Raw genomic sequence first — 21,444 nt, 5'->3', positions numbered from 1 at the left:
ATATAATAATAATATGATAATTTATTATCACAACAGTAGTAATGATGATAATAATATAATTAAATATGCATTTTTTATATGTATATGTATATACATAGTAATCGTTTAAATATAAATATAAACTACATGATATAAACTATATACACTATATACATTAATATAATAATTTAAAGGGTTCTTATGTAGTACAGTTATTAAGTAACAGCCAAGTCAACACTATACCTGCAACAGTGCAATATGTATACAGAGTGTTTGTAATATGTGTGCATAACGTGCAAGAGTGCAGAATATAATTGTGCAGAGTAAGTTTTCCAGTGGTTCACTGGTTATGCTGGTCAATAGTTCACTGCAGGTGACGGCTAATTGAATGTTTCTGAGAGACTGGTTTGGTTAGTGAGAGACACAGCCTGAGGGAAGAACCACTTGGCGTGTCTTCTGGTCTTGTTTCTGATTGTCCTGAGTCTTGTCCTGAAGGGTAAGGTCTGAAAGAGCAGAGTGAGACAGGTCCTCAGTGACTTTGCATACTCTTTTCCTGGATCTGCTAATGTGTAGCGTCTGGAGGGAGGGCAGGTTACAGCTGATTATTTGCTCTGCTGAGGGGGTGATGTGTTGCAATCTGCCCTTGTCTTTTTCAGTGGCTGATCCAAACCAGACTGTGATGGAGGAGATGAGGATGGACTTAATGATTGTAGTGTGAAACTGGACCACCGGAGACAGAGAGAGATGGTGCAATTTTAACTGCCTCAGAAAGTAAATCTTCTGCTGGGCTCTCTTTGTTATGGAGGGGATGTCAAGCCTCCATTTCAGATCTTGAGAAATTGTGGTCCCTAGGAATTTAAAGGATTCGACAGTGATGACAGTTGAGCTTTGTATGGTTATGGGTGGGATACAGGGTGGGGGATTTCGCCTGAAGTCCACCTCCATGTATTTAGGAGACTTATTTTGTTTCAAACTGTTGTTTTTCGATCAGGTAGTTGTTTAAATTTTACGTGGAGTTTGTAACACCCGGGATGCATTTATTCTCTTCATTGACTACTGGAGACTGAGAGAGGGCACCCTGAAATTGACTGTCTGCCTACAGTACCAGGCTTCCTGTCTGATGCTCACTGAGACTGTGGAAGCAGGTGACTGTTTGGTCTGGGGCCTGCTGACTGGGCAGGCGCCTCCGAGACAAGGTGTGTGAGAATGTGGAATACCGGGGAAACCAGGGACAAACATCCAGATTTTGGAACCAGAAAATCAGGCTGTAATACAGAATCAGCAACACTAAAAGAGACCTAAAACAAGATTCTGGCTGCTTAGTACTCCAGCTGTGGAATTCTGACTAACCAAGACCGAAAGAAGGTGGCAGATATCCAAAGCCATTAGATTAGAGACTAGACTCTGGATAAATAAACACTGAAACCAAGAACCAAGATGGCGGCCAAACAAAAAGGCTAACCAAGGCTGCAAACCTGGGTGCAAGACATGGGCAAGCATAACGACAGAGCTGACATGAGTCTTAGTGACACAGACCGAAAGGCAGAGACAAGACAGCAACAGGTTACACCACCCTACAAATGTACAAAACAAGAGCCCAACTCACATCTCAAGAGAGTTCAATTCTACACTTTTAGTGACCACAGTGCCCGTCCCATTTTCTTCAGTGTACTGGTGATGAGTAATTCAGTACAACTTCCTTGTCTTGATTATTTTCACTAGTTAGTAACATCGTTTTTCGTTGCTTTATTCATGAGTACAGTAAACCTCCTGTGTGACAATGTAGGTCATTCCTAACTTAATCTGCTTTCTTTTCATCCACTTACTACCCATCCATGTAGAATTATGAAAGCAAGGGAGGACAGTACAGGGTCCAGAGAGGCACTGTGTGGCGAGCAGGGCTGGTTCAGGCCAACGGCTCACCAGGCATGAGTCCAGGACGGCCCGCGGAAACCTCAATGAGAGTCGATGCAATTCAAAGGATCACATGTGGCGAGATGACAAGGGCCCACATGGCACCTGCCGATGGCGGATATCTCCAAAGGCACCCCGCCAACCCCTAGATGCATGTGGCGAGTGAGCCGACCCAGTGCCCATTCCCAGGGGCCCTGGACATTATCCCAACTCATTTGTCAGAGTTAAAAGGCAAGGATTACAGGGAATGGGTTTACGCTTTTGTTGGTTTACACTAAACCGGAGGGCCTTGTGGAGGTAAGGTGCTGTTATTGTGAGCAGATAGAACCTTGATCGCAGAATTTCTGTTGGAGGCATTTGTTCTATCCCTCTTTCATTTCCTCCTGCGTGACGGGACAATCTAGTATTGTGACACTGTACGTATACCTGAGCCTAAACTGTCACTTGGCACCCAGAAGTCTCCGAAAGGGCTAAGTAACTCAGCAGGGTAGGAATCTCTGCCTGTGTCCGGAAGGTTGTGGGTTTTAATGCCATGGCCTGCAGAGTAATCATATCACTGTTCGGCTCTTGAGCAAGGCCCTTAATCCCATCTGCACACTGGATAACCCTGAGTTCTGACCCCAAGTCATACTTGTTCATCTTGTTGGACAAACATGTGTGCCACATAAGTAAATGGTGAGGTGGTGTGGTGAGGTGTTCATTTCGAGGCTCCAGTTGGGGAGTATAGACAGCAGCAGATATCTCATGTCAGCCGTCAATGATCTTTTCTGCAAAGGTGTTGGCAGACTGAAAGGTCTCGCTCTTGGGCAATGCGGCAGTTTCCGGGCTCCTGTGTAGCTGTGGAACAGGACCCCCCTCGTCTACTGGAGAGACGTTACACGTCTGGCAGCAAACAGCTAAATCATCCCAAGCCCTGGCTATCGACGCACGCTGGTCTGTCAGTGTTTTCACGAAGGGCCTGCTGTCGTGTGAGAATCTGCTGAAGGTTAAAGTTGGGGGAGGGTCACGCCCCCCCCTTCCCTGCCGGTTTTTCCGGCTCCCCCCGCTGCACCAGCCGGGAGGAGGGGGATGACTGCGTGATTCTTTCAGCTGAGACGTAGATGCCGAGAGCAAAGGCCTCACAGGAGACGGAGGAAGCGTTCCCGAACGATGTGAGGAGGGTTTTAATTAGGCTGGGAACGCGTTGGCCTCCGCATACTGAACAATCGCCTTTTCACCCCTCCCCAAGTAACGGGGGTGGGGTGTGTGTGTGTGTGTGTGAGGGGGGGGGGGGTGTTAATGACTCTCTGAAATAAACATCTGGTAAAAGCTGCAGAATTGAAAGTAAGTCAGGAGCACAAAGTTTCACTGTTGGCCAGGTGCAAATTGTTCCTGTCTTGTTCCTCCAGTTGACATAAATATGCTAATTTCATTATTGCATTTAATGAGGACAGAGAGCTCAGGTGCCTGACTACTGCAGTGGAGGTTTTTGCAACCTTTCACTTCAATTTCCCTAAAGTCTGTCTGGATCATGGTGTCCAGATGATCTATTTATGAAAATTACACTATAAATGAGAGTCAGATGGTGTGTATTTACAGGCTGAACCGTCTGAGGTGCCAGTCCTGAAATATAATACTTTTGAGCCCAGTGCGCCACCCGATGGCAGAAGCAAACACCCGCCCCTCCATGACTGGAGTTGTTCTTGAGAAGATGTGTTACCCCCCCACCCCCGTCTGGTTTGGATGGATGGGTGGGAGGGCTGTGTGGGCTGACACAAGCCGAGAGATGTTCATCAGTTGAGATGCAGAACAGAAAAACTCGATGTGGGGTTTTAGTGGCAAGGAACAGATTTATTCAAAATAATTATTTAAAGCAGGTGGGATCAAGCCCAACATGGCATGCAAGTAAACATCAAATTAGGGGCAGGCTTGGCAGGAAAAAGGAGGGACAGGTTGGACCTGTAAGCTCTCTATGCAAATGAGCTCTGACTCCTTACCGGAACAGTGGGAGGCCAAGCCCCCCAGCACTGCCCTCCCAAAATCAGCAAAACTTCAGTAACAGAGAGCATTGTATCTGAGCACAGGCCGCTCTATACCCAATACCAGTGTTTCCAAATCCAGTCCTCAGGGATGCACAGTCAGTCCATGTTTTTGCTCCCTCCGAGTTCCCTGCCAGACGGTCCACATTTTTGTTCCTTCCCAGCTCCCTGACTGAGGGAACAAAAACCTGGACTGTCTGTGCGTCCCTGAGGACCGGAATGGGAAACACTGCCCTATACAATGGCTCAATGAAATCTAACGAGCTGACCTCTCCATTGTGCTTTGTTCCAATCAATGTGTTGACAGGCATTCTGAAACACCATGCCCCCCCCCCCCAAGTGCCTGTGGGCCATCCTTTTTTTGTGCTCAACCTGAACACGTTGACTTATCGATGAACACAGACTCCTTCTAGAAGGTCAGGAATGAGGGTAATGGGGCCTGTTTACTCTGGGAATCTTACCCGTAGTTTCGGTCTGTGTGTTTATGTGTTGATGAGGGTATCTGTTTGCTGGACACTGTCCTCAGATGTCTTGCCTGCGACATTATCCTTATGCTCACTCAGCCTTGGCTGGGTGAACTCGGCTGGTTAAATCCGTGCTAGTTAAGCATAACCTGCCCTAATTATGGTTTAAGAAATTGTAATGGGTGCCAAACATTAACAGTCCTTGATGACTCATATTCATTCATCATAAATTCATTGGGAAATCTTGTTTTAATTGATTCATAATTGCTCTGGAAAGTCAAAGTGCTCTGTAGTGTTGCCATTTCCCAAATAATTAAAAGTGTGTCACCCTATGGGAAGGATTTGAAAGATTGGTAATTGGATTCTGATTTAAATTACACTTAAAAAAAAAACCACATTTGCTATTGAATTTGGGAATGGTTACTCCTTTCTTCTTGAAGTAATTATACTTTTGTTAAATTATAAATTAATACTAACTTATATATTTTTCATCATAAGCTATGTGTCGTTCATACATAAATGATAAGCCGACTTTGGTAAAAGGTCCCGCGGAGACAAAAGTAATTATTGTTCTCCAAAGAAAAACAAGTTTTCTGCAGGGGACTAATTGAGTTCTCTTGTTGAGTTGAAGTCTAACATCACGGTGTGTTTATATACAAGGAGCTGCTAAACCATGACCAATTTTGAGGGCCCAGAGAAACCTCAGCCCGCCAGCCTGTAGCAGTGTTGGGCCCAGCAGGCGGAGAGCATCAGCGACACCACTGGGTGGACCCCCGTTGTTTGCATTCACGTCTAAAGCGATAAATGCATGAGTCCCCCTGTCTGCTGCACACGGATCACCCAGTGACAGAAAAGTGAGGGACGAGTGCATGCCAAGACGGCTAACATGGGGTACACACAGTCCCCAGAGGGTGCTATGGGGAAGGGTGTCCTGCATAGTAAATAGCTTTAAATAATGAGTGCAGTCACCATGTGCCTCATACATTTAGATTTGAGCAATGACACTGGCAGGGTTCTCCGTTGCTGGAGCAGGGAGAAATCTCTAGTTCACTCTGTAATTACATGTCTGAATGAAATAATCCATTTGCGAGAGGAATGAATACCTTTCCCTTTGTCTTTGCTGAGTCGCAAAGCACCTGATGGATGAAGTGGTCACCCCAGGTTCACCTGTACGCTTGTCTTAGGGTCTAGCTGGGCCACTTGGTCGCTCTAGCATTCGCACAGCTTTCCCCATCCAGTGTCCAGCAGACATGCGTTCCCAGCCTCCCTCTTAGCCGTGTGGCCAGCTGCTCGGAAACAGCACGGCAGCCTGCAGATGGACCTTAGCTATCTGCTCTGGACTGTCCACTGGATGGCATGTTAGCATGAGGGAACTGCTGCAGTGTCCAGAAGGATCAGAAGGGGTGTAGGTTCAAGTGCCAGGGGACCTTCGGTTAGATAAAATTATCCCAGAACAATAAATGCATTGTTCACCCATTCCTTTGTTTAAATAATAGCATTTGCCTTTATCATTAGCCTCTACTACCTTTGGGATTTTGTAAGAAGTGAACAGGCATGGAGGAGGAAGGAGCTGCATGGGGTGGGTCCTGATATGGAGCAAGAGGCAACTGAATGCTGCTGTTCTGCTCATCACCACTTGAGCATATTAGCATCTCCTCCATCACATCTCATCCATCGCATCTCCTCCAATCACATTTCCTCCACCACAGCTCTTCCATAGCATTTCTTCCATTGCATTTCCTCCATCGCATCTCCTACATCGCATTTCTTTCATTGCACCTCCTCCATCTCATCTCCACCATTACATTTCCTCCATCACTGCTCTAAGGCCCCGCAGGTCCGCCTGATTAAGTCCCTGTGTAACATTATCTATCCATCCACTGGAGTCTTGGGCTGAAACGGGTCTTGGGTTTCTATTCTGAGTTTTCAATCCCTGGTTACCTAGAGATACGCAGTGGCTACTGCAGGTCTTTACCCTGCGCATACGTCGCCAGATTGTGTGGTTTTTGTCTTTCATGCCTAGATACTTCGCTGGGTCTTTTGAGGGACTCAGTGCACTGAGGGATGTCCATCTATCTTCCAACCATGTATCAAATATGAGCCCTCAGGGACGGTGGTCTGGAGCCTAAAACAGGAGATTGGTGAAACAATCCCTTTTATTTTTAAGAAATCCTTCAATCCATCTTACACTGACTTAGCAGGTCTTTTTGTCCAAAGTGTTATAGGAGTCAGGGAGGTCTGGGGTCAGAGAGCATGGTCTGCTAGCTGGGGTTAAGGGTTCTGCTCAAGGATGTAATCGCCATCTGAATACTAGCCTTGGGATTTGAACTACAGCCTTTTGGACATGGGCACAGATCCCTACAACATGGAGCCTATATAGCACATAGAACTTAATCTAGTACAAGGTCACTGTGAGCCTGGAACTTATCCCAGGAAGCTCAGGACACAAAGCAGGGGACGTCCTGGATGCAATGCCAGTCCATCGATCTTGAGGGTACGGTTTCTTTAAAATGTCACAGGCTGGGGGGAGGGACTTATTTCTGTAAAATGTATTGTGTCAAGACACTTTGGCATAATATTAGCAAATGCTGTCTCCTACTTATAGATCCTACAGTTTCTCTCAAATCAGGTGTTATTTTTCCATTGATTTATTGTTTATTCAGATAATTCCGAATATTGTTATTTCTTACGTTTGTAATTACTGAGCTGTGGTGCAATGAAATTGAGGATACACTTAACATACATTAATAGGATGGAGCTGGTTGTTTTTAATGTACAATGCAGATACAGAAAAAACATCTCTCACCCACTACTGCTCATCCAGTACATGATCATAGTGTCCAGGAAGCAGTGTGCAGGGGGCACCTTGCACACACTGCCAGTGTAGGGCAGACACTCACACATGCCAATACTATGAATCATTTGGAGAACCAGTTGACCTCACTGCATGTCACTGCAGTGTGTGAGTGTGTGTGTGTGTGTGTGTGTGGGGGGGGGGGGGGGGGGAGGGAACTGGAGGATGCTGAGAAGGCCATGCAAACTGCATGCAGCTCAAAATTTCTAGCCCTGGAGGTGAGGGTGTGAAAATCTGTCTGTGGGGTTGCATGTGTTTTGGTGTGGTTCAAAGCCAGGTTCTTAAAGATCACAGATAGGCAGTTATGGCAATCGGTTTAATTACAGATGTGGTTTACTAGGTCTGCAATTAAAGTAATGCCATTAAGGCCTGACATGGTGTCATATAATGTTTCTTAACCCTGCTCCCAGGACTGTATTGTGTTCACTGATATTTATGCTGATGAACTTCCAAATTAATTATACCTTTTCCAGTTGTTGATTCCCATTGAGCAGGATTACCAAACGTGCTTTTTAATTAGTAGGCCACTAATCAGTGTTTATATACCGCTAAGGAATAAACAAATGATAGTAGATTGTGTTATAGTATTCACCTGAACTTGCTGCAAAGCATCATGGGATATCAATGCAGGAATTCTGTGGCACTGTGTTGCTGTTGTTGGAAGTGAATGAGATTTAATGTAATTTAATGTAAACAGGAACTAAAAAATATACAGGTATTTGTCAACTTACATTTGTGACTTGGACGCAAATAATGTAATTATAAAATTACAACATTTTATAATATGAAGAGACTGCACTTAAAATAAAAAATAACACACACATTGCCCTATGAAATCAAAAGATGTGCACGGTGGCAAACAATGGGAGCTGAGAAAGAAGCTGGCAGTTGAAGCTAAGGCATAATATTTTATTGTACAGTGCAGTAAGTTTCTTTCATGAAACGAAACAGCACAGAACTGGTACTGCATCTGCATCGTATCTGCTTATTGTAGCTGTCCATCATATACGCATCACTGTTTGCATACTGTACAGTTAGACATGGACAGTGGGTCGTTATACAGCTGGCACCGCTGTCTATTCTCATGCACCTGTTACCCTAAGCGATACACTCGCTAACATCCTATTGCCTCCACTTTCAGGGGTCTCTCAGTCAATGTAAGTTATTTCCAGTTGAAATAAGACAAAAACGTGATTATATGTTCCTGAAAAGACGTAAGTTGATGGATACTGTACTTAGACACACATCTTCCATACTTATAGTACATGACTGGAAACAGAGGGCACTAGGCGAGGGGGATCTTGGAGAGAATGTCACACACACACACACACACACACACACACACACACACACACACACACACATACGCAGACATACATGTTTGTATTTATATCTTGGTGGAGACCATCCATTAATTTCTAAGTGGGAAAAACCCAAATCCCAACAATGGTAACCTTAACCCCAACCTAGCCCAAACCTTAACCATAAGTAACTCACCACAGCACAAGACTTTTAACTGTTTTGGTTTTTCGATTGCAGTCACAGATATTTCTATATTTGAGTTTCCCCTTGTGAGGACTGAAAAATGGTCCCCATAATGTCTAAATAACAGGATCTTATTGTTGGTCCCCACAATGTAATATATACATCACACACACACTACCTGTACAGCTTTGGACTGCGAGCAGCAACAAACTCACGTATACCCTGGGGTGTGGGAAGCAAACCTAACCCCCTCTGTCAGTGTGCAGTTAGGTGTGCATTTGGGTCATGACTCTGGTTGTGCACATGTCATCCATCCTGCCTAGATATCGGCACCCATGCTCCTGTTGGAAGTGCTCAGAGATATGATGCCCCCCCCCCCGTTAAGCCCATAATCAATCATGTGCCGGCTTTCTTGATTTGACACCAAGCTGTCTGATTCTGTAATGGGTCACAAACTCGTTGGCAGGAACCCTTTGTCACGTGACACCTGCAGGTTGAAATATCCTGTCCTTGCAGCTATGGGTGACATATGACACATGTGATCAGGCAGAGTGCCTGGGGACAGCCTTCCTACCCCCTACGTGTGCTACATTTGCGTTCGGGTGGATGGCTTAACTAGCTATAACTAACCATGCTTGCCAGGACCTTCCTGGGCTGTAAATAGTCTGATCTGGAATTAATGGCTTCATTTGGGTCTGGGCAGGAGGCTCAGGAAGAAGTTAATGGTGCATTTCAGCACAGAGTAATATACCGGCTTGGCTCACGCTGCCAGGAGTTATTTTTAAGATGTTAATATGTCGGCACTCACTTCTCCGTCGTTTCGCTCCCCTTCAGCTACCGAAATGATCCGTCTTAAGCGAGACGAGGTGTCATATTTTTTTACCATCACTGAAGAATCCCACCCCCCCCAATTTCAGGTGGCGGTTTTTACAGATTGTAGTTGTACATGTTTGGTTTTTTAAAGCGCGATGAAAAAAAATGGCGATAAAAGGTGGTGATTCACGGAGGTGTGTGCCAAGCAGGGAGCCCTTTGTCACAGGGATGTTAAACCGGACCCATTAAATATAGTGCCCTTATTTTTACGCAAGCTTGATTTAATAAGTCCTTCAGTGAGCTGAGTGACCTCCCAGGTCCTGACTGGCGCCAGTCCCTGTCTAATGGATCAGGGTACTGGATGGCATAAGGTACAAGAAAGTGGACCTAGGTCCTAAAAGGGCCTGGTTCAAGAACAGCTGTTCTGTTATGGATGGATGGGTAGGAGTTAGGAGTCACACTGACCCTTGATGTGTTTGGATATAAGTGTCCACTACATAACAAAGTGGAATATAATACACAATATATTACATTATTAATGAATTCTCAGTTAATATTTATTGAGAGCCACCCCATTTTTACATCCACCCCTTTGTGGATCCACCCAAGCCACTGTGTCTGAGTAAAGATGTTATCAGTTGTGATTCAGGAAATGTCTGCCTGTGACTGTGATGGATAGCCACATGCTGTTTGGGGCAGCTCCTCTCTGTCGCTAGGCCAGTTTGTTTACGAGGATCTCTCGTAGGAGCACTCTAACGAGGATTAATTGTTGTGAGATGTTTCACTAATGAGTACATTTACAAAAATTCTGTGATTGCGAGTGACCTAGCCCATAATTAGGCTTAACACCTCTAAAGCTCTGGTCGGGACAGAAAACCAGCAATGGGGTCTTCTACGGAAATGACATATTCCAGCTCTTCGGAAAGGGCTGCAGTACATGTATCAGCATGGTGTGGACATATTGAGCTGGGAAAACAGAACAGTCCATCCATTTTCCAACAGTTTATCCTCTATGGGGATGCAGGTACCTGGAGCGTATCCCAGGGCACACGGACAGGGTTAAGGTTACGATAAACTATGAGCAGCGTAGAAACCCCATTTAACCAATCATAGGTCAACATGGAAACCTATCCAGAACTCAATTCAAAAAGTAAAAATCCCAAGTCAAAATTTTGTTTTAACCAACCAGTTATGAAGAGTCACAGTCAACTGACTGATTGGAACAAAACTTTAATCTGGATTTTTACTTTCTAGATCTGAACTTTCCACTACCACTTACAGTATGCCCCCGGGGAAAAACATGCAAGGTGGGGGACGATTCAGATCTCCTTCCCCATCGGTGTGAAGCAGCACCGCTACCTGCTGAGACACAATGCCAGTCAACAAGCTTAACACTGCGCCATCTTGCCCAGTTGCTTATCCTGGGCTGTTGGGGTGGAATTGGCTGGAGCCTGTCCCAGGCAGAGTAGTGACGAGGCTGGGGAGGCATCTTGGAAGGGATGCCAGTCCATCACGGGGCTAAAGATCATAATAATAATAATCATCATTATAATGCAGAGCGCTGTACTTGGCAGCCTTCTGCAGGGATGTACAGAGGCTCTGACTGAGCTATTGAGCTGTCTGACTGCACATGTTGGTAAGCAAGCGGGTGCTTCCAGGCCTCTGCGGCCGGCCTGTTCCATAAATCAGTCAGCCGAACAAAGCTATGTTACATTTAGCTATTTAGCTGACACCTCAATCCAATACAAACGGAAAAGTTTCACTCATGGGAATGGCCAGGTAAGTTACAAGAGTAGTGTGGTTTGCTGAAAGGTGCCACCCCCACCGTTTATCCCATGACACAAACCCGCAGATCAGCAGCTCTTGTTCCCATCCCATTTTTCAGGCTTTTGCTCTTACTCCATAACTACACCATTGGTAAAACAAGCCTGGCTCAGCTGTAGCTGGTAGAGAAGATCAGAGCTCTCAGTCACCCCCCCAGACAATTCTGCAGGTTGTGCTGTTCTGGCTTTACTCAGCTAAGAAAATGTCCTGTGGCTTTTACAGAGTGAAAAATAGTGGCTCCATCATAAGGTTCGAGGGAGTTTGCAGCTTTCCAGTGGTTGCTGTGATCCTGTTTGGCAGGCTGGCACTCAGCAGTCAGGCCATGTGGTCACATAACACCATCCCAAAAACAAAATCGATGGAATATGAAGTGTTACACGGTAATCTTTTAAGTTCTGGCCTCCTTCCTAGAAGGAGATACATTTTTTTTTTAATCTGGCATGTTCTTGCCCAAATTGATTTTGATTTCATACATTTAAAGCAGAATTCTCTGCTTTGTTTGAACCAAAGCGTAAGGTGGAAATGGGGAGGGGTCTGATTTGTTTGACATTAAAATGGGCCATTTCACTGCCGCACAGGTGATCTGGACTGGCCCCAGAGTGCGCCCTTAATGTCCGTGCACCAAATGGGATGGAGCACTAGAAACAAAATCTGAGACGATGCATGAAGCCTTTTCAGATCTATCCATCTTTCAAACATTTATCATGGTCCATTGCAGGCAGCATGGGGCAAAAGCTTGGGTGGATGCCTGTCTGTCTCAGGGCAAACAGACGCACTCATACACTGTGGGCAATTTAGAGACTGCAGTTAGCCCACCTGCATGTATTCGGACTGTGGAAGGAGAGTGAAGCACCAGAAGGAGAATGTTTGCACTCCACATGCACAGCACTGCCCGTCATCCCACTCGATCATCAAATGAAGATTCTGGTACATTTCCAATGTCATTGAAAATGTACATTACTCATGAGTCATGGTTATATAGAGATACTCTAATAGACACACTTCTGGCAGTAAAACTAAACCATCACAAAGACAGATTTAAGTAATTTTCCCTTGTTTGGGAGTAACTTGAAGCATCTGCTTTTGAGCTGCAAAATTCTGCGCGTTACACCTTATACCCCCAGGGCAGAAGTCTGAAAATATCTGAAAAATACACAGAGCAGGAACTGCACAGCTGGGCAAAGATTTCCTGGGCTCTCGGGGGTCTTCCACTTACAAAACTGCAACCCACTGCGTGCATGAACACGGAGCATCTTACAGCAGGGCATTGTTGTTCACGCCGCTGTGGGACACGAAGACATGAAACCTAAAGTGGACGCCCTGGCGCAGCAGCGGAAGTAAATGCATTGTCTAACCATCATGATCGCACTGAAGATGAAGGGACTTCCTCCTCTCCTTATATGGGCGGGGAAGGTGGTTTGCTGAAACCCCGCCCTTATCCCTCCCTAGGCCAATCAAGCATCTGTGGCTAGTGGGAAGATTAGCATAACTGGTCCATAGAGTCTCTGGGTGGGAATAAAGTCAGTCAAGTACAAAAGCCCAAAGCGGGTACAGCTTTATCATGGCTTTAAGATGGGAGGTGTGATAAGCTATTTTATCTGGCAGCAGGGCCAGATTAATCGCATTACAACGCTGTGTTTATGATACAGATGGAATGCAGAACTTTTCTCTCCAAAGACCCGTTTCCATGGTGCCAAAAGGTACAGCAGATTACGGCTGCAAACAGCCATGTTCTAACTGCTTATCCATATCAGGGTCACAGAGGGCCCTGGAGCCTATCCCAGGAAGCACGGGGCACAGGGCCGGTTGAGATGCCAGTCCATTGCAAGACATGTTCACCCAGTTGCACCCCTCCGGCAATTCAGAGAAGCCAGTTAAGTATATATCATCAGATGGTGGGTGGAAATGGATAGAGCATGCAACCTCCACACACACAGGATGGACGTGGGAGTCAAGCCCCCGAGCCTGGAGGTGTGAGGCTTTAGTGCCGCTGACTGAACCACAGTGTTACAGAACGCAAGGTATACCATTCTCTTATAAGAGGCAGTCACTTGTTTTTCAATTTCGTCTCTGTATAAACACTAATAAAATACAGCGACCAGACTCAAATAATACCGAGCAATTTCAGATGAATTGGTCTCACACTGTAGTGCAGTCACTGTACAATGAGCCTAAATAGAATCAGAAGAGACTTCTTGCGTATTGATTTTGCTGTAAACTTGGCAGGGGCTGCAGTGGCGGCTAATACTCTTAATATTACTCATCTCGCCGTGTGGCCATTTCACACAGTCAACGAACACACCCGGCCCCTTCTCTCTGCCGCACGTAACAGCCGCCTAATGGTGCATGTGTGCATGCATTTCTTCTTAAGGGCTGGCAACAGAAATGTGTTTCTAATGACACGCTGCCGGAGATGACGGCTGGGCAAGCGTGTCACTCTCTGTTGAGGTGTGACTCTCTTTTATTTCACAGCGACACGCCTGGCGATTGCATAGAAAGTGTGATCACTCTGCTGAGAGTCATCCCTAAAGGGGGGGAGCACAGTTTGGGGGGGGGGGGGGGCGGGGCTTTACATCCAGCTATTTTTTACCATAATGAATAGGGAGTGTGAATCATAAATACAGGCAATGAAATGTATATTATTGTTTTCAAATGAAACAATTATAATAAAAAATCCGCTACAGTAAGTTAGTATCGAATATTTATTTTACAGCAAACACATCATGAGATATAACATTGGCAACACCCCTAATACTGCCCTTAGCTATTCTGACTGTTTACATTTATTTTTAACAACACGGATTTCAATTCCTAGTTTTTATATATCAAAATTGTTTAGTAATAGTAAGACTACATTTTACAGTTTATTCATTTAACAGGCACTTTTATCCAAAGCGACATACTCTTCAGAAAACAGGGACAGCCAGTGTTCCTAGAGCGATGGGGTTAAGGGCCTTGCCTAAAAGCAAAATTACTTTATCAAACTTGGGATTTGGACCGGCAACCTTCTGATCATTTTAAACCACCGAGATGGAGTATGAGTGCACAGTGGAATATTACGGATGGTCATTTAAAGGCTTTCTGTGGTGGTGCGTTCGCAGATTCTTTTGTGTTCGTGCCATTTTCTTGGGCCCGATGCGCCGGATCTGACTGGGGTAATTCCCAGGCCAATCCCAGTTTATGGATATTCATGCTGCATTGCCTACACAAGTATGCATTACACAAATGCAGGCAGCAGCTTCCAACTGTCATGAAGATGCTGGCAAACATACATTTTTTCTTTCTTTTTGTAGAGCCACACCCGGTCTAACCCCCGAGTGAGGTCTGACCCCCAGTGATGCTAGCTACAGCCTCGTGTGACGTCCTGTGAACGAAAGATAGAATCCGACACTCCGACACAGTAGTAAAAGCGCAGGCGTGGGAGCAGCGCGTTCCGCTATGGCACTCGCGCAGTTCCACTCACTCGGCATCTCTCTTCACTGGCTGCTTGATGGATGAGGGACGCCGTGCAACCACACTGTGTGTATATATATATATAATTCCGTGATGCCGTGATATATATATATACGCACAATGCATATACGCATATTATATATATATATATATATATATATATATATATATATATATATATATATATATATATATATATATATTCCCCAATTCACAAATCTGATGGGAGTTGATTAATTTTCTGTAACCTCACAAGTAGTACCAGCCAGGCGAATCACAGCAGGAAATCAATGCGCAATTACGTTCCTTAATTCTAACAAACGTTACTTAACGGAAAGTATAAAAACAAAGAAATCGACACAAATCCCTTAGACAACCACAGTGCATCAGGCTGAGGACCAGGACTTGTGGTCAGTGAGTAAATATCGAAATTACTTATAGAAGTAATGCACTTCTAGTCAAGTCATACTTCACGGTCCTGTTTAGCCTGTCTAAACAAAATCCACTTTTAAATAATGGGTAAGCATTAAGTAAGTCGGGGTTTTACCCATAATGTAGCTGATATATTAGATACATTAAGCTAAATAATTTTTATTTATCATTAACCAAGGTGTTCGAGAGCAATATGTACAAGGTATTAAAAGCAGAATATATGTCTTCGAGTGCATTAACATTTTTAGTCAGTACACACATGCCTACCTCCAGACTCGTCGGTAGGTTTAGTAGCAGGGTAAATGTTCACTTTGGCCAGCGGTCCTTCGTTTCCGCCGCAGCGGGTTTACGGTGGAAATATAGTAAACATAGTGCTTCCTGTCCACTTTAAAAACGTGTATGTATAGTCCCTTATGGACATGATGGAAATGACAAGGAGCTGTGAAGCCACACTGTGTGTATATACAATCAAATATGAATACGAATGCATATAAAACATTCATATACAAAAATCGAGTTCTGCTCGTACAGTAAGAAAAGTGAGAAGTGTTACTAACTTATGCGCATATATATATATATATATATATATATATATATATATATAAAATTGTCTTCATATTAACACAGATGCAAATTTAAGGCATAAAAAAGTGCCTGGTAGACAAAAGACTGCTGAGAATAAAACTGTCAGTAATATGAATGTTAATAATATAAATGATAAAAAAGACAGGAGTACTTGCATTCTTTAGGTAAAAGCCTGCGGTATATTTATAAAATAACTTGCTGTATGATGTGGCTGTATAGGTAGGACATACATTTATCCCTGACATATACACACTCTTTATTCTGCATCGCGGAGAGAGGCCATCTTAAGATCATAGATACGCATTAATGCATAATGCTATGAGAGGTCATCTGCAGATTATGGGAACAAAGCTGGTCCTCAAAAGATTTTTTTCCACCTCTGATCTGCTTCTAATGAGAATGTGGTGACGAACAGAACAAGCTCCATCGGACCTGAGAAAAGACATGACTAGAACTAGATGCGTCTTCCTGAGACATGAGGATAATTTAGTCTTTATTGCTTGCGTTGGGTGGAGCCTGCAGTGCCTCACTCTATTGTTGAGGTTCTCCACGTTCTTGGAATGATATCCCGGAGTGGCTTGGTAGCACAGGCAGAGCTGTCTGTGTTGTATCTTTCGTTAGCATTGAGGTAACACTCTGTAACTCTGCAGGGTTAGATTAGCCACTGCATACCAGTGCATCACATGCATGAAGGACGGGCACGTTTCCACTCGTTGGCAACCCGCCCCTATGTTTGGCCTGGCTGTGAGCACAGGAAAACACCCTTTTCTGGGTGCACTGAACCCATGGGCCCCTTTGAACCAGCTGGGTTATGCTTCTTGTCAGAATCATACCTCAGTAGCACCGAGAAGCTTTGAAGGAACAGTGTGTGTGAGTGTGTGTGTTGGGGAGGGTCTGTCACGGCCATTGGACATAGGACTATGCTGTAGGTCAGTGGTCACCAGCCCAGCTCCTGGAGATCTACCACCCTAGAGAGCTTAGGTGCAGCCAAAAATGACCTGATACAGGTACGTATTGCAGCCAGCCATGTTAAAGCTAAAATTAGCCTCTAATAGTGAGATGCTATTGAAAGACCTGAAAATCTGTATCAGGTATGTTAAATAAAGGGTTGCGCCTAAGATATGCAGGGTGGCCGATCTTCAGGAGCAGGGTTGGTGACCACTGCTTTAGCCATTAGGAATAAACAGTGCAGACAGCGTTCCTGGGAGTAGTGGGGGTGGAGGCCCTTTTCACACTGCAGAGACTCTCCTGCTCAATTAAGCCACTTAGAAGGTCGATTGATCAATCGATCACATGGTCAATTTGTCAATTGGTCAATTAGGCTAGTAGCGGAGAGGAAGTCAGAAGTGACTGCAGCAGTCAGGTAAACTTTTCTGTTTCCTTTGTTAGTCACTGAGGGTTTGATTGGAGGACGTGCAGGACCCTGGGTTCCTTCAGCTCTCACATGTGCTGCTTTTCCACCTCAAGTTGTCATTCTTCGGCATCTGTCGAAGTCCACAATCTTTAAATGGTCTGTAATTGCCATGTGTTCGCTTTGTGAAGTGAGTGGATGTGTGTCGTCCTCGTCAGTTATATGAGCCAAGAAAATGATTGCGGTATTCCCAGGAGAGAGAATATGTTTTCATTTGCCGTAAATCTGATTTGAATTGACCGCATGTATCTCTACGTGTTTAAATAACAATTGTTGGAGGTTTGGACCCAGCTTCTGGTTCATCTGTCTTCCCTCATGACATATATATGGTGTGTTCTCCCTCCAGGCTGTTGGTGCCATTAGTATTTCTTCATCGCCGAGCGTGTGGGCACCTTGTTACTCTGTGCGTGAGCGGGGGTGTGTGTGAAGATGCTCTTTTTGCCAGTCATCTGACCAGATGTCGTCAGCAGTTAGCTTTCCTTGATTTTCCTAGTGCGATTCGGCATCGGACATATTCCGGATGATAGATGGGAGCTTTGTTAGCAGGCGTTTGGGATTCTGCGTAACGGCGTGAAGAGATTAAGGTCTCCATCCCTGAATCAGGAGCCTCAGCGGCCTAATGGGGAACAGAAGGGGCACGTAAATGGGGTCTGCTTGGATTTGTGCTGTGCTGTCAATATTTGAGGATGGTGCTAAAAACCCGGCCCCACTAACAGATGGCGGCCGACCGCGTGCTATGCCTATGTCTGGAGGTGTGTGTGTGTGTGCATGTGCATGTCTCCCTGCATGCGTGTGCCCAGAGTGGGGACAATCGGCATCAAAATGCAGAGGACCCCAGCTGACTCTATGAGGTTTGTGATCACTGTTGGCTGGAAAAAGTCACAGTGCAAGCTCTGCCCATTGAGGTCCGTTCATTGTTTTGTTGCCCTGGCAGATTTCTCATTTGGAGCTTTTACGGCGTGGTACATTAGCAGGATGCCTCTTGGACAGCGAAGTCTGAGGTCACATGACTGTATCCGTATCCATACAGCTGCCAGCTGGGGCGCCCCTGCCAGCTGGAGAGGATGGATCTCTTGCAGTGGCCGGGATTCACTGCCATGCGCTTCCACATCCTCCCCATGGAGATGCCCCAAACAGTGGCTGGATTTCCGACAAGATCAACAAAAAACAAAAGCCAAAAAAAAGGGGTTTTATGCCCCCCTCTCGAGGGCACTTCGGGGACGTCCAGAGCTGCTCTCTTTCATTAACCACTGTCCCATTGAAATGGGTCTAATTGCACTGAGACGATTTAAACAAAGCTGTAAATCATCCAGAAATGGCTGGATGGAGAGGGAGGCGGGCCTCATGGAGTAATGACGTGCTTCACTGACACACCTACCAAGGTAGCCCGGACCAGAGTGCCAGCTTTTCCCAGGAGACCATGTGTCTAAAATGCGGCCATTTTGCCTCTCTCTATGGTGCCTTTTTCTGCGTGATCGCTGTCTGATGCTAGGGCAGGTTAGGACAACGTTCCCCTGGTCCTCTGCCTTTCCACCCTGTGTGTGATTGTGGGAGGCGCGGTGCCCCTCATGGGAAATTAAGGCCCTGCTAATGTAGCGCGGAGCTCGGCGTCTCGTTTTTCATTACTTCACATGAACTGCTGCGCTACTCCGTCATAATGCAGCCGAGAGACGGAGGCTGCACCGTCTGCTGGGAGACCATCGCCGGGAGGAGAGCGGTGCTCCCTATGAGAGAGCTGGCGGGCTTTAGGCTGTTAGCTGGGCCGGGCGTGGTCATCCGGTGTAGGCTTGGGCTGGGGGATGATTCCATCACCAATGGCTGACAGACATCCTTAGGCCGAGCCAGCATCGAGATTTATTTGTATTGTGGTGTAATTGAGGATTAAAACTTACCTACGGGATGAACTCCCCCATTCTCTGCTGTGTCTTATCAAGTAATTACTAATCATTATATTGTTATTAACCCTTTTTCATCCGTTCTCACCCTGCACATTAACTGAGAATTTTTCATGTTAAAAATATAATCAATCAATTATTAATATTGTAATGACTAGAGGAAACTCCTGCTGATTTATTGCGACATCCTGGCTTCATAATCCTGATTTTCTATATTGTATTTGAGCAGCTCTTCTTTAGGCTAATTGCCTAGCTGGACTTCAGCAACTTCAAGTAATTGCTTACTTTTTTCCTGATTTATTAATAATAGCCATTAAAGACCAAAGAAATTGTACTATAAGTTGAAAGAAAGCAATGAAGTTGTTCCTCATCCCACCTTCCACACTTTTTAGGCTACAGTACCTTTTCTAGTGACCGAGTCTATCAACGACATTAAAACGTCTCTGGCATAGTGAACATAGTCATGACTCCCAAATCGCACACTTCAGTATTTAAACCTGCTGTTTTGAGTGAATAAGCAGTGTTGGCCATTTTAGGTCCAGAAGTTACACATCCAGACTCAGGTCCAGATTTTATTTCTACCACCCAGCTGAGTGCTCTTGGTCTGGATTTGTAGCTGGAAAAATTTGTACCCAACATTTTCCATAAGTGCATTTAGAGGAAAAGTAAAAAATGAGATGAGTAGGCAAAGATGGGCTGTGAATGGACTCAAATGTGCAAGAAATAGAAACAGTAATAAATTCATTGTAATGAAGCACTTAATGAATTTATTAATGGTCATTAAAAAGTGCAAAAGAGGCTGTATAAAATGATGGCACCTTTACAAGACAACCCACTGCCCCCATGTTATCGTCTATTGCAATTTTTTGACTGTTGACATTGTATTATGCCAATTGGGTAGACGTCATCAAACCTTAATGTGGTGTTTTTAGAATTTGGAGTAAGAACACAAGTGATTATAATGATGAACACAGGTGCTTGGTGTTCGTTCAGACCATGCAGATGCCTCCCATAGCTGCTCCTGTGACACAGGGGTGTCATGTTAGCCAAGGTGTATCCCAGGAAGCACGCAGCACGAGGCAGGAAGGCGACACACGTGCAACGGAAGCCCATGCAGACTTCCGTTGCAGCAGTGGGGGGAGGGAATGCGAGGCGTGGTCTGCCCACTCCTTATTCTACTCCATTGATTCAACAATAGCAGTTCCAGCCAATCATTTTCATTCTGAAATACAATTTGCTAATTAGCAAAAATGCAGTGAGAATCCCAGATGTCACATGTTGAGGAGCGGCTGCGTTTGGAGGAGCACAGCGGGTCGCCTTTTCCCCCGTAAACACGCCAGATTGTGTACCAGAACAACCAGAGAGGACTTCCAGATCACAGTTAATTAAGGCAATAAGGAGAACATTTTCAGCTGCAGATTGTATGTAAATGAGTTCATTTCCACCTACATAATCCAAGGCAGTATTAAAAGGTTTGTGTAAACTGGCGTGTTACTGTATTACTCACAGGCAGCAAAGGCAGTGCTCCAGAATGTTTATTAGTATCAGTGTTCGGGGGTGTAAAATTGGTGGCTGTTTATAACACACTGTCCTTGTCCAAACCCAGCTGTTGTGTTCAGTATGCTTCTCCACTTCAGGTTGTTGATTAAAGAATCATTAAGAAACATGTCATCTTAAATGAGTCTTGCTTCTATTTATCATTAATTGGCAGTGTGCATCATCTGCTCCTAAAACAGGGTGGAACGTTCTGGAAACCGGGTCTAGGCAGCCTGTACAGTATACGTGCTGTGTGTCTACTAAATGATTTAATGGTACAAACCTGCAGAACATGAGACAGAACACACATGGACTACACCTTTATTTAGCATTCTTAACATGCATGGTTTTAACCTTTAAACACTTACTGAAAAATCATCTTGCAACGAACGGATTTTAGTGAGATGTTGTCAATCTGAATGAAGATATGTGACCCATCACCACGAAATGAGTCTTATGGGTGTATTTCTACCATTGCGACTTAAGACTCATTTCGTGGTGATTGGTCACATATAAGAAGCACATGGTAAGGTGGGGACAGCAGATGTGTCAGACTGAGGCAGGGTTGCACGTGCCGCATGGCCAGTCCCTCACCGCATCTCTCTGTCTCTTCCTCAGACACATAGAGAACTGGACAGGCCTGCAGACGCTGAAGGACGTTGACATGGAGCTGTACACAGGACTTCAGAGGCTGTGAGTACAAGCATCAGCACTGTACCTCCCCACCCGGCCCTAATACGCCAGCCTGCCTGTGAGATCCCAGCAGCACACCTAAAATCTT

At 45.0% G+C, this 21,444-nt stretch overlaps 1 protein-coding gene across 1 annotated transcript in view; it reads left to right on the top strand.

Moving 5' to 3' along the window:
- Positions 1 to 21,444, top strand: part of ntrk3a (neurotrophic tyrosine kinase, receptor, type 3a) — a 152,947-nt gene that overhangs the window by 13,504 nt on the left and 117,999 nt on the right. The window contains 1 exon segment of the mRNA XM_048973025.1: positions 21,282 to 21,356. Coding sequence (XP_048828982.1) covers positions 21,282 to 21,356 — 75 coding nt within the window.

The sequence above is a fragment of the Brienomyrus brachyistius genome, chromosome 13, assembly GCF_023856365.1.
Source record: "Brienomyrus brachyistius isolate T26 chromosome 13, BBRACH_0.4, whole genome shotgun sequence".
Lineage (NCBI taxonomy): Eukaryota > Metazoa > Chordata > Actinopteri > Osteoglossiformes > Mormyridae > Brienomyrus > Brienomyrus brachyistius.
The sequence above is the reverse complement of the archived record's forward strand: the minus strand, read 5'-3'. Positions and strand labels throughout refer to the sequence as shown.